Here is a 14,966-nt window from a genome sequence, read left to right on the forward strand (position 1 = left end):
GATTAAAAGAAGGTTGACATAAATATTAAATGAATATTTATGTCAGGCAAAGGGTTAATTTTGTCAGGTCAAAAGGGCATTTTTTAAACTACACTACCATGTGCAGTGGCAGATCTGAGACATGTTTACAATGCTACTTTTAGTGGGTGACAAAAAGAGTTCTACAGTACACTTGTAACATTCAATGTAGAGGCCCTAGGTATGCGTAGCACCATATAGTAGGCACTTGTAGGTACATTTAATTATATTTAATGTGCCAGTTAAGTGTATACCAATTTTACCTGGTTTGGAATGGAGAGCACACAAACATTACTACTGGGTATGGAAAGTAAAGTGCACACAGACCAGGGAGAGTACCATGCGCAACACAGTAATTTCCAACAGTGGCCATCTTATGGGTTTTCTATATTTAATAGAAAAAAAAATGCAAGAATGCTGGCCAATCATGCCCATGTGTAATGAAGCACGCACTCTCATGGTAACAACATTCAAACAAGTACTGCGAAAGCCAGTAGGTTGGCCTTTTTTGCTTTGATATATTGGCTTTGCCAATAGTTGTTCTTTTCTTGCTTAACTACTAAGCTGTGGAACTCCTGGCTTTTTCTGTCGGAAAACTCAGTCCAATTCTGTCATTTAGGAGACATCAACATTTTCCTTTTCTGAATCATTATCGCCTCAGAAATGTACAAAAATGTATGGCATGCCAGATTCGTTATATGGGTATTGTAGTGCTTTTTAACTAATGATAATTGTGAAGTAAACAGGAAGGATTTTGGATGGGGGATCAAATTTGTTCAGTGGGAGTAGCACGTTGAAATCTATTGCTTAAATCAGTATATTAGGTGAAACGATTAAAAGCATATATCAAGTTGCAACAGGCGACTTGAATTTCCTACAAACTACAAAGCACAACCAAAACATTTTATGGTACCAAATTGTCCAATAGAAATCATGTGTAACTTTTTTCATGGGGTATTTAATCTTTTCCATAATTTTAGTGTGGGTGAAATTGCTACAAAATAAAGGGTGCTGTCTTGTAACAGATGAATTTCTTAGCTCTGGCTTGACAGCACATCAGTTTGCTAGACCTATTGCTTACTATATAGAGAGAACATTAGGCCAGTCCCTGTTAATCAATTACCATGTATGGATAAGCACCCTTTGGCCACTGCTTTCAGACAGCATCAACCACATCTTTGACCAGTGCACGTGAGTATACATCGCTCACCTAATGCTATAACCTGTTTTGGTGTATCAGTCTGCCTCAAAGGAAAAGAATCAACTTGACCCACAGCTCCCCGGCTTCTGTTTATGATCAAAGGGTTCATACTCAAAGCCCTGTCTTATGAGTTCAATGCATGGAGAATGTAATTAGACTCACCTTTAAATCGATTGGCTTTATTGGGTGTGGCCCTACAGCTGTTAGCTTTAGAAATTTGTCAAACACGTCTTGTCTCTGCCCAGAAGAGCATTTTACTTTCACTGTCATGTTATGTGCTGTTTGGTAGTATCCTCCATCTCTTAGGAAGGGGTTCCTTAGGCTCACATAAGGGACTATTTTTCACCTGAAAAGTACACTGAATCATCACACGTTTGCCACATTCAATGATTAGGATTGTAAGGCCATTATATGCAAGAACCAACCCATTCCGTTGTTTTCTTTGAAAGAGAAAGTGGTTTGCTTTAAAAGAACAAGCATTTTAAATGCACACGCAACCGATCTTGCATTTCCTCCTGTTAGAGCTATTGGCATTGTAAATTCCTAACTATACTTGTCTTGCCACATAAGTTGAAAATGAAAAGTAAAACATTAGTTGACAAAAGCGAGCCAGTTCAAAGCGCCATGGCCACCATGAGCATGATCGCGAAGGAGGGACACAAAAGGGAAAAGAAGTTTGCTTGCAATCAAAGATATGAATACTCGTGCAATTATCCATGGAACAGGGTCAGTCTGCAAGGCAGTAACAAAACCTCCCCAAGGAGGGACTAACATAAAGCATATACAAATTATAACAAAGGATTTTTGAAAGGCAAGCCCACGAATGAGTGAAAGTGGTGGGCATGGTTAAAAGCCCACAATACTAACAATAGGTCTAAGTGCTTCCGCACTTGCCCTAAAAACACAGGTACTCCTATAGAATGCTGAAATACAGTGAAAAAAGAAATTGACTATATGTGAACAATGGAAGGCGACAAATCATCTAAACAGAGGAGTGGTAAAGAAGCTATGCTCCAGGGAAGAGAGAAGCTATGCTCCAGGAAAGAGACAAACACAATAAGGTGAATGAAAGCCATCTAAAAAGAAACAAATGAGATTTAGAGGTAGCCAACCATTGACAAGCAACGGCCTGATCCAAAGCCCACTGTAAATATTGGTGATAGACAACGTTGTCTATGGGTGAGACCTAAAAATGTCTGAATTATTTTGATGAATTAATTTTTAAGGTTTGGCTAATACTAGCTAGTAATTTCTAGGTCTTCAGCACATTTATGGGGCACCGGACATCTTAATTGTGCCCACTTCAAGGGTTTCATTAACAACAGGTGTGATCTCTGGAGACATTCTGCTTTCAGACAAGCCACCCTTAAAGGCTTTTTCACTCAAGGGAGAGTAGAAAAACAATTATGACCAAGAATTCAGTGCCAGATGAACCCTTAATATGGGGGCAGGGTAATTGAGAGGTAGGCAGATGGAGCCCCAATCCTCCTCTTTGGAATTTACGTGTTTATTAATTTTACTGTGATTGTATACGTGTTTTAAGCCACCTCGTTTAGTACATCTGGGGGTTTGTGAAGTCCTCTCATGTCAATAATAAATCCAGCTTCCGCCAGTTTAATAGTCTGGTTAACTTTGCTAGAAATCCTTTGCCCGATGGCCTCTTCTCTCCATTAGTACACGATCTCTTAAATTTTTATTAGCAACATGTGGGAAAAATGAATTTACTTGCTCTAAAAATATAGACTTTTTAAAATAAAAGCTGTATCATTTTGTTGAAAAGGTGCAGATAGAGCTGTACATATTTTGTATTAAGCTGAGTAAACACCGAGCTTCTGGACTGACAGCAAACTTCGTGCAGAATTAAGCGACCTTACGCCGTCCACGCCCCTCCAAAAAATAATAATGTGACTTCGATTTGTAGCTATTTTTGTCTGATACTTCGGCATCACGCATCACTATTTATTACCTCCCCATTCTTCTTGGTTACAGCCTCTGAAATATTAATCTGGGCTATCATGCTCCTGCCGCCCCTCCTGCCCATGGCTGCTGCCATAGGGCGTTCGTCTCTCTTCACTCGCAAGTATTCGGATGGGATTTGATGTATGTACCAATAGTGGACTGGAGGGGGCAACAACAAATGCAAAAAAATGAAAAGTAAAGCAGTTTCACACAAGAGAGCCGATTCACAGCGCCACAGCTGCCTTGAGCATCAGCGTGAAGGAGAGACACACAAGGAAAAAGTTTGCTTGCAGTCAAACTTATTGGCAAAAGTGCAATTAGCCATGTAACGGGGCGATGGCCAAGGGGGTAACAAAACCTCCCCAAGAAGGGACAAACGTAAACCATTTACCAGTGTCATCAAAGGATTTTTGAAGGGCAAGCACACCAGCGAATGGTAGTGATGGGCGTGAGTTGGGTGTTGTTAAAAGCCCAGATACGTACCAACACGTCGAAAAAGAAACAGATCAATAACTAGGGATGTCAAAATGTCGTTCCTATCATAATGTCCTTTAAAGGAAGTCCTTTGGCAAGCCTAGAAACTACATTCAGCTGCCTTGTCTGATACCTGGGGGCATGGTTAAGAGCCCCTAGTGCACATAAAGTGACGCTCTGGTGGCGCTATGCCCTGCGCCGTATTTACAAGGTGGCGTTAAGCCTAACGTCACCTTGTAAATACGGCACCTTCACACGCAGCCCTTTGCGTAGAAGAGGCATGCAATGGGTGTTGCTGTGGGCATGCCACAGCAACACCAATTGTATTTTAACGCTGCTTCAGATTTATGAGATTTCATAATCTGAGGCAGCACCAAAATATAATGCCACCCCTGGGGTGGCATTAGCAAGGCGCAACAAGGGGGAATACTTTTATTCCTCCTCGTTTTTTCCTTTTTCTATGTGTACTGCATTTTGCACCACGCATAGAAAGATCAAATTGCCAGAAATGGTTGTTTGTGTACGGGAAGGTGTCCCTTCCTGCACATAAAAAATAATTTCAAAATGATGCTTTGGCACTTCTGTATGTGCTGCATTTTCCAGCACACACAGAAGTGCCTAATCTCCATTAGTGATTGTTTATGTGCAGGAAGGGACAACTTCCCACACATATACAATCAAATCCCTCAATGCAGACATCCTTGCATGATGGTGCAAGGATGCCTGCGTTGGCGCTACGCAGCTCAATTAAGCTCCAGCGCAAAAGGAAATCCAGGTTGCGCCGTATTCTAGAAAATACAGTGCATCCCTGCGTTTCTAAAGTGAGATAGAGCAATGCTGCCAATTTTGACGCAGCACCACATTGCACCACTTTTTAGTAAATATGGCCTTTGGTACGCCTCTGTTGCTCTGCCTTTGCTGTTGCTGACATGCCATTGTGCTAATATAAATTCAGAGCGCCTGGTGGCTTTGGCAAAGCCAATGGGACGCTCTTTGAGCTTAAAGTGAAAGCAAGACCAAATTACTTTTTCAGTGCAAAACGCATGTGAGGATAGTAGAAGCCATCGTATTTGCTATAAACATTGCATGAATATATACAAATATGTATCCATGATACTTATCCATTCTTTGCTTTTTATATTACCTTCACGTGTTGTACATATAGCTTCCGAAGCATGGACATCACGCACAGAAAAGGAGTAGGAACTGCTTATGGTGGGCAGAGGGAGATGGCACTTCGGATAGCACTTTCTGAGGATCTGCGTTGCTGCAATTGTTAAAGATTCCAGACTACGGCTGCACGAACAATCCTAGAAAAATATTAAACAGGTTAACCTCTTTCTTCGTTACTTCGACACACAATAAACTTGCATTGCTTCACTATGACTTGTAATTAACGTCGCCCAAATGCTTGACATATTGAAATCAGAAAATCTTAATCCTTCTTCTCACTGCAAGAGAAGAAAAACACAAATCATGTCCTTTGACATTGCATTATGCCACATTATTCTGTTGTTCTCGAATTCAAATCTACAAATCTACAATTAGTGATGTGTTGGTAAAACAACAGCTTATAAAATAATTATATCCTCAAGTAGGTTACTTATTCATTTATTTATGTAAGCATTCATGATTCAGTTTGAATCGCTGGTATTTTCAAACGAATTGAAATAAACTGATCGCAAAAAAGGTCCAGTGGGTGTTATCTTTTGAATATTAAACATGTTAAAAGGGTTTTACCTGGTATTGGGAAGATCTCATGGCAGAAACTGATCTATCTTGGTCCTGGTGGTTTATCATACTAACCTTTAGGACTAAAAATGTATATTATGAGCACATTAAAATGTGTTATGTGACCACATATTGGATAAAACGAACACTCTGTACTCATTGGGTACATAATGGGTATCCATGTAAAATGGGGAATTCATACTTGAATGCCTCAAAATTGTCCTTTTGGATAATACATTTGAAGTTGGGGGTGACCTATATACACAGATAAAAGGATTCAGTGAGGAAGGCGCCTAGTGTCCCCAGCATACCAAATATCTCCATGGGCCATTTTGAAGATAGATTTATTCATAATGAGATGGCTCCATTCTATGAATTAGTTCTTCATTGGTACCGGTTCACAGATATATTGTTTTCATCTGGGAAGGAGACGATGTAGCCTTAAGGACTTTTTAGAATGGATGCATTTTTGTGAACTCCATCTAAAATTTGCAGCAAATAAAAGTTGAATTTCTGGACATATGGATCTGAAGCAAAGCTGGGAGACTTGAGGTGGCCCTGTATGCGAAACCTTTAACGCCAAACACATTGGTTTACCTCAATAGTTACCATCTGAGAAGTCAAAAGCAAGGGATACCTTTTTGGCAATATCATAGATTAAGACGGAATTGTAGTAATCTTAGTGATTTTAATGAGAAGGCTTCAGTCATGAGGGAGCAATTCCTAAAGAGAGGGTATTCCGAAAGACTGATTAGAGAATCATATAAAAGAGCAATGTACTATGATAGAGTTCATTTCCTGAATATTGTGAAGAGGGTAAGTGAAACCAAACTAGTTTGTATAACCATGCATTCAGCGATGAATGAAAGAGTGAGGCAGGTGATCAATTCAAATTGGCACATTTTGAATACAAATCCAGAGAGCACTGAGAAAATCCCGAAACCCATGCCTGCATATTGCCGCAATAAGAGCCCTAGAGCTAAGCTAATGAGGTTGAGGCTTAACATGGGAGTAGGATTTGTACAGAAGACCATAGATGGGAGTAACCCTGTGTGAGGTAATTTCAGGTGTGGCTAATGTATGGCTTGTAAAAGTGTGATACAAACAGACACCTTTGGACACAATGGCTACACTATAAATCTCAGTAGCATGACCAACTGTAAGACACAGAGGTGGTCATTATGAGTTTGGTGGTCTTTCAATAAGACGGCCGCAGTGGTGAATGCTGAAAGACCGCCATGGCGGCCCAAATGAGACCGCCGTATTACGAGTGCACAACTGCCATAAACCAGCCACAAGTCTGAGAATGCCAGGATGAACAACGGCAGGAGAGAGGTGGTCCCACTTCCCACATCGCCACACCGACAACATTCCACCCGCAATATTATGTTCCACAAATCAGCATGACGGTCTCTGTCTCTGCACAGCTGTGAACCATTGGAGGTTTGCACCGCCATGCAACTACCCATCAGATACTATTGCTGCCTATGGAGGACTGGGGCCCATGGCGAATGACACCGGTGGTGACGGTCTTGTGTGCAGCGCCCATCACTGCCTTCATCTGCCCCCTACCTCATGTCTCCTGACGACCTCCACAGCATAGGCTGCTGTGGACTTCTTGACAGTAATAGTGGGATGACTGTAATAGGGGGGAGTGTTAGTGAGATGTATATGTTTGAGGTGTGTGCGAATGTGTGTGTAGGCATGTGTGTGCCTTGGTATGGGTGTGTGTAGGTGTGGGGGTCTGTTGAGTGTGACAGGAACGTGTTTTTCCTGTCCTGGGGTGCGTTGCTGACAGGGTTTTAGTGGCGGCGTGACCGCCACACAAAACCTGGTGGTGTGCAGCCTTGTAATCCAGTCAGCTGTGTCATGTTTCCCATCGGCCGCGGCGGTCTGGCGCTGGTGTGGTTGATTTTCGTCCAGCACACCGCCATGCTCATATTATGGCGGTGAGACTGCCACCTTCACCGAGGTGGTCCTTGCACCGCTGAACTTGTAATGACCACCAGAATGTTGTCCATCTGTTAATATGTCCTTGTGATCAGGGTTAAGCGTGTGAGACACGTTGGAGCTTCCACATACACCTTCGTCAGCTATCAAAACAAAAACAATGGTGCAATTAGTAAGTAAGCCATTTTCTGGAAAAGGGACATTCTCTGGGTAGCATGGAATAGCTAATAAAAAACAAAAAAGTACCAGTAGGCAAAGACCCGGATGACTATAGAAAATGACGAGAGGTATATTGGATCTTTACCCTCCAAACTTACAGCATTGGACTGAATAGTGAGGTCCCTTGGGAAACACTATGAGGTATGGTGTAAATATGGGCTTGTCCTGAGAAAGATTTGCAAAGAACATCTGTGACAGTTTAGATTGTGTGTTGTTAAATTCAGTGTTTTGTCCTGTTGTAATCAGCTGCCGAATCATCTCTGTATTTATACTTACCTGGGCAGCCTACCTGCACAAAATAGACATATATATCCAGATAAAGCTCTATATTGTGGGATGCATTACTATTGCATTAACTTATACGTTGTTGAGTTACTGAGAGTTTGGAGCCAGGTGCTATGAAGGAGGGGTCTGTAATTATGCAATCCTCATCCTTGGGTGTTTGTTCCTGATATGGGAGTACACTCTCTTCCTCTAGACCTTCTACGAATGGCGGCATTGGGCCATTGACAAAGGAGGTGAGAGTGTTTATTATATAAGGTGAAGTAACAATGAGGAAATAGATAGGCATAAGAAGTGTATTTTTTGGTGCAGATTAACAAAGACCTCCGCTTCAGGATGTATTTGCGGAGAGCTAGGCCCATGTTTAAACGTCTGTCGTAGCAAGAAGCACTTGTACAGCTTCGTGATCTCGGCACATATGTCAGCACCCCGGGTATTTAAGGGTCAGGCAATGTGGGAAGGCCCCTCTCATGGATATGGATTCGGTATGAGCTGTGCTATAGGTTACGGTAAGGCTTGTGCAATGTGAGAGCTTTTATAAGATGAGAGAGGTGCAGGGAAGGCACACTTGCACAGTGTCAAGCCCATATTAAGATGGCCGCTGTTTTGGGCTGATCCTATATAGTGCCATGAGGTCAGCATGTAACGTGTTTCAAGCATCCGGTTATTTGAGGGATAGTCAGTCTGTAATGGCCCCTTGTACAGATACAAAGTAAGTTTGACCTGTGTTGTTGGCAATGATTTGGCCAATGTGAGGGGATAATTTCCATAAGGTCAGAGAGGTGTAGGGATGGCAACTTAGAATGTGCGATTGGGTAGCTAGTTTTCAACGGAATAGCCCCACAAAACGCTAACACGGAGAAAAATAATTATTACTGTAGTAATACGTGGCATCCGTTGCAATGACAAGGGTGCTATTACATGGTAACCCTTATTTCTTGCAGACTGATATTGACTTGAATCGTGAGAGGCTTCCCTGATAGCTTGAAATGTTTTTAACAGGAAATGTGTTTTAGGGTTTTATATTCACTCGCTTTTGTTGCTGAGGAATGTGGATGGATACTGGTGCTGGAAGGCTGTCCACTAATGATTTTATCCTTTGGTGACCTGCCACTCAATTTTGTCCTAAATAAATATTTTTGTTTTTTTCTTAGGTTTCACCAATTCTGGCATTATTCTGGTGAAGTATTCTTTATATCATCATCATAAAAAGAGGACATACTTTAAAAGGTAGAATTTGGTTCTGTTATTTGGAGAAAATCGGTAATCAGAATGTCTCTAATACCCGAGTTCTGGTTCATTTCCAGCACACAGATATGACAATTAATGTACCCTTTGCATCTCTTCGGGGACCCTGTGTTCTATGTGAGAGCACGTATTCTTTTCTGATGATTGTATTTCTCGAAATCGTATGCTGTCAGGTGGGCTTGTTTGGACCTATAGTTTTGCCTGTGGTGAATCCTTACGTGACTTTGAACATTAAAGCCCTCTGTAGATACTAATATAGGGGGAATATAGATATATACCCGTATAAAGGGGCGGTTATTCTTACCACATTCAGGGGGGTATGATGATTGGTGCCAAAAAAATATCTGGAGATTTTTGGTGATGATTATTAGTTTGGAAATTCTCACTTGTTAAGGATATTTGTGATCATAGTGATTTTTATTTGTAACCCACCTGTAAAATGGTATTAGATCATATAATTACTAAGTGCATTTGAGGGTGTGGCTCAGTTGGTTATTTCATGTTGTTTTTTACAGGTCATGCCTTGATCTGAACAGTTGCTGAAAGTGGCAATCCTGAAGACGGCAGGCTAGCCAAACCATGCATAGACATATTTAAAAAAACTACATAGAATAAGATTTATATCTAAAAAGCCACATTGAATCACAAACCGATTTATATTTAAAAAGCCACAATGAAAAAACCCACATTGAATCATGAACTGTTATGCAAAATTGCTGAGACCTATATTTAAAAAGCCACATTGAATCATGAGCTGATTTATATTTATTAAGCTGCATGGAAAAAAGCCACATTGAATCATGAACTGTTATGTAAAATTGATGAAATATGAATGGAGGACATTTTATTATGATTGAAAAACATTCAGTCAAACTGATGAGGTGGCTAGCAAACAATGCTTTAGATTAAAAGCCAAATATGTGGTATGAAAGGAATTTGTAATGTATATTGGCAATCAATTGAAGTTTTGTATATTACGTGGATGTCAATTTGGTTGTCCCCAGGGATTCTTTTTATCTATGATGTATAGGGCGGGATTTTAGCCATATTTGTTTGTGATTGGTTGATTTGATGTCATACATTGAGAGAATGGTTTTGGCTGACAGATATGAATGAGTTTGTAACTGGTATAGCATGAGATGTGATTTTGTTAGTTGTTTTGATTTATATACTTTTTTTAAACAAAAGATAAATGTGGTGATTTATAATAAAAAATGAAAATGAAGTGATGTAACAAATTAACTTTTGATGGGGAACCAATGAACCTCACTTTGTTTTATAATTTTCATTGGATTGATATCTTAACAATTTGATAGACTGGACAAGGTTTTTCCTTTGAAATATCATTTTGTATTCCCTCTCCCGTTGTCTTGGAGTATAGAGGGAGTCCTTTTTTCCTAGTTTTGCCTTGATCCATCCATCCACATCAATTCCTCCATCCATCCATCCACTAAAGGTGCACAATCACCTACAGCATTCAGGTTTCTTTAGGTGTATAATAATTCCATCTCCTCCTGGACACCTTGGCTGTGGTGCACTGCAGACAAATCAGCAGCATAATTAATTTGTTAATGATTATTCCATTTCCCCTAGACCACCTTGCCACCATATGTTTTTTAACAAATATTCCATTTACCCATGCACCTCTCTCTGACTACCACTGGTGTCTACTTTAAAATAGATGGAGCTAAAGCAAAGAGCTATATCTGCATGCTCTGCTGCCTGATTTGAATTGAAATTCTATGGTATGCTGATGTTTCTTGACTTTATAATGTTTCATTAAATTGGTATTTATTGCATAAGTAACCAACTACACTATTATCACATTTGTCTTTACTCAACCTGCAACAAAGCCACATTTAACTAACTATGGGGGTTATTACAACTTTGGAGGAGGTGTTAATCCGTCCCAAAAGTGACGGTAAAGTGACGGATATACCACCAGCCGTATTACGAGTCCATTATATCCTATGGAACTCGTAATATAGCTGGTGGTATATCCGTCACTTTACCGCCACTTTTGGGACAGATTAACACCTCCTCCAAAGTTGTAATAACCCCCCATATGTTTTTCTTGCTTGGTTGCTTTTAGGTGCACAAGACAAGAGACATCACATCACCTGCAGTACTGGCAAAGAGGAGTCCTGTACAGTTAAGTCCTCAAGTATCTTTAGCTTGTGCAGCTTCATGCCACTGCCCACTAAGAGCTCTAAGATGGCCCCAAAGAAAGCTGTTCCCAAGAAAGTGCTCAGTGAGAAGAAATAGCTTTCCATCAGTGGTGTGCCGACTGCAAACTTTTTCAGGAGACCTGTTCATGCCACAACGGCCTCGAGGGAAGAACCTGGGAAAAGCACTCCTGCATCTACAGCACAACCCCAACCTAAGCCCAAGACCATGTCTATCAGTGAGGAAGCCACTGTAATCATGGTGAGGCCGACAAGCAGTGACATAGACTTAGACTTGTCCCTTTTGCAAAGTAGTGATCGAATCAAATAAAAACAAAAAAATTGGAGTTTATGAAGTGTAACTACTCACCCCTAAAGGTCTCAAGGCGCCAAGGGTGTTTGTCCTCTGAGATTCAGTTTAAGAGCCAAGTTTTAAGGTCCTGCTTGAATTGGGGTAGCATAGTCAATCGTTTCAGGAAACAGAGCAAAGTGGACAGCAGCCACAACCAGCAATAGCAGATCCTCCCAAGATTGGAGCAGAACAGGCGGTTGAGCTTCCTGCCAAGCAAGAACCTCCCCTTTTAGAATCTATGGCTCCCAGCAAGAACATGAAAGGGTACAACTCCACAATCTTCTCCAAGCACCACTCCTGATGATGTTGATAGAGACATGGCATGGATCCCGACAGAGTCTGGGAGACACAAAGGGAGGCAAGGGAAAAGAAAATGTCCAGAAAGCCATAGAACCATGGAAGGGGATGATGGTAACGAAGATGATGACAATGAGCCAGTCATTGTGGAAGCTGGGACAGAAGACTCCTCCACTACTAAAAAACCTTAGCTGAGGGATGTGGCACAGGCAGCACCATCAGCTCCTACATTTGTAATACCCTAGCAGAGACCTGAACCAACCCATACCTCAGTAGAAGTATACACTGCAGACAGGCAATCGACACACTCACCTACCTCCAGTTCTTCTTCAGGCATTGGAGGTAGCCCAGTAAGAAAATACTTCTCCCCAGAATGGGACTTTTTTATGATTAGCAAACAGGAGGACAACATTGCGATATGCCCGATTTGTCATGCAAGTGTTTGTCAGGCTAAGCCTGGTTCACAATATGGTACTGGAGGGCAGATGACCCATATGAAACATCACACAATCCACTGAGAGCAGCACCTTAAAAAAGTTGCTGAACATGGTTGCAGTGGTGACCACTGGAGAGCTTGGAAACATCAGCTACACCTGGACCAATTATGTTGGAAGGTGAGGAAGAAGAGGGTAACATCCTCACACAAAGCAGCCCTGTCCCTAGCAGTGTGCCAGAATCACCTGTCTCAGTGACCTCACACTGGCACAGGAAGACTCAGACTCAGATGGAGACACTAGGGTATAAAGTACTTGCACCACTATGCACATTGAGTCTATCACCACCTACATCTCAAAAGTCACCTGTGCCAGTGGCTCCAGAAAAGAAGAACTACTACTATTGCATGTTTTTACAGGTGGGCCCCTATGACCACAGCCTCATAATGTCATGTTTGTAAAATGGGAAGTTAGCAAAAATGTTAGCGCTGAACCTCCTCCGTTTTTTCTTTTGAGGAAAGAGTAGTATGCTTAGAGCATATGGCAGACATCTTCCTGAAATGAAAGGTTCCAAGTCAGAACTATTTTGCCTGAGTTGCTGTTCTAGCCCTGCACCACAGTGTGCTGCATTTGGTTGGACAAGCTATGCAGCAAAGTGTTGTCCACACTATTCACCTAATGACAGCCATGTGGATCAGTCATCAGGCTACTGATTACATGTGCATCACTGCACACTGGATCTCTTTTGCAGGGGTAAAACAAAAGCTATATGCATTTCCTGGACCTGAAGAAATTTGTAAGAGAGTTCAGCGGCATTCATCAGTATCTGCCATGTTCGCCATGGAGAAATCACATATAGCTGCAAACATCTTAGATTAATTTAATAGCAAATTCTCTGAATGTCTGCAACCCAGAGGTGTCCAAATTGATTTCTTGCAATGGACAATAGCAGTAACATAGTCAAGGCCATCGCAGATGGTGGCTATATCAGGGCCCTTTTTTTTGGAACACTGCATCAACCTGGTTGTGCAAGACGTTCTAAAAATAGAAGACATAGAAACATACTGACCACCTGCAGATTAATCTGCTCTCATTTTAGCCATTCTTTTGAAGCCCGGAAGAAGTTGCAGAACATTCAGCATGGTAACAGAGTATCAGTTAAAGCCCTGATACAGGAGATGCCAACACTTTGGAACTCAACCTATTAAATGCGCAACGTCTGTTTGAGCAGCACAGACAAATTAATGACTATGGTATTCTAAGATAAGGGGATCCAAATGGGAAAGGTATGACCATGGATGCAGACAAATGGGGCCTAGCCAAGTGCCTGAATCATATGCTGTTCCATTTTGAGGTTTTCATGTGGGAAGTTGGCAAGAAGGACAGTACAGTGGGCTAAACTGCCCCTTTGTTGTATCTGCTACAGGAGCAGCTAAAGAATTTGTCTGAAACGTTTTCACTAGGAGGTATGAATGAAAACTCAGAAGTTCATGCCTTGGTGGAGAGCCTAAGCTACTTCTTGAATTGTAGTGCAAGGCTGCAAAATGGCATTATCAAGTCCAAAGAGTACATCTGCTCCACCTTTCTTGATATACACCACAAAAACAATTTTCCCACTTTCGTTCTGTTTTCTGAAAGAAATGTTTCAAAATACAAGAGGTGGATTGTTGAGCAAGGTGGAGAACTGGAAGAAGAACTGCTGCAATTTAGAGCCCCATGCCACAGTTCAGGGGTGCTGCCTTCACATTCCAGAGAGGACAGCCTTGTCTCACAGCAACCAACACCACCAACAAGGACACCAACAACAACAGTATCAGAAGAACCGGACCCAACCTTTGCATTGGCCTAGTTTCAAATGGCAGGTCTAAAGTCCAGTGCAGAGGTGAAAGCAAATGAACTTGAGTAAGTGGCAGCACCAATGAGACTTCAGAGGATGTTCTAGGTGGATTATCTGGATGACCCAAAATATGATTATGTGGATCAAAACCCATTAGTGTATCGGTATGAGAAGATGCAGCAGGCAGACCCAGCTCAGCAGACTGGTAATAAAGTATCCGGCTTGTCCTTTAGCCAGCATGTCTGCTGATCGTGTTCAGTGCAGTTGGTGCAGTTGCTACAGTGAGAAGGACACGTCTCTCACCTCAAAACATGTAGCGATTAACCATGATGAAAATTAACCAGCATTTTATACCACCTGATTACACTGTTCTCCGAAACACCACAGTAGGTGGAAGAGGATGACTTGTCAGAAGCAAGTGTGTTTGCTGACCAAGTTCTGAGTGAACCACCTGAGTTTGATGGTGAACTCTACTTCCTGGCCTGAGTGTGACCGTGCCACCATAGAACCTTTTTATTATTTCTCATTGAAAATCTTTATTTCTTTTACCAAAAAATAGTTAGTGGAACATTGTTTGTGTATGATTTATGCTGCCCCACCATTTATAATATTCGCATAAATGGCCGTATTAGAGTTGGGCCCTTGGGCAGTGAAGAAGCCCCTTGATTCCCGTCAGGACTTTCGAAGCAATGCTTGCATCCCTCACATGCCATTGTCTATCCTTTTTTATTTTTACATCATCTAGCTGGACTGCCCCAGAAGATCATAGATCATAGATTAAGAAACTCCCAGTGCCAAA

General features: G+C 41.6%; 1 protein-coding gene across 1 annotated transcript in view; it reads right to left on the reverse strand.

The window, feature by feature from the left end:
• AGBL1 (AGBL carboxypeptidase 1) overlaps positions 1-14,966 on the reverse strand; it is a 2,739,156-nt gene that overhangs the window by 2,021,871 nt on the left and 702,319 nt on the right. The window contains exon 8 of the mRNA XM_069221447.1: positions 4,797-4,962. Within this exon, the coding sequence (XP_069077548.1) occupies positions 4,797-4,962 (166 nt within the window). The remainder of the gene's footprint in view (positions 1-4,796; positions 4,963-14,966) is intronic.

The sequence above is a fragment of the Pleurodeles waltl genome, chromosome 3_1 (genome assembly GCF_031143425.1).
Source record: "Pleurodeles waltl isolate 20211129_DDA chromosome 3_1, aPleWal1.hap1.20221129, whole genome shotgun sequence".
Taxonomy (NCBI): domain Eukaryota; kingdom Metazoa; phylum Chordata; class Amphibia; order Caudata; family Salamandridae; genus Pleurodeles; species Pleurodeles waltl.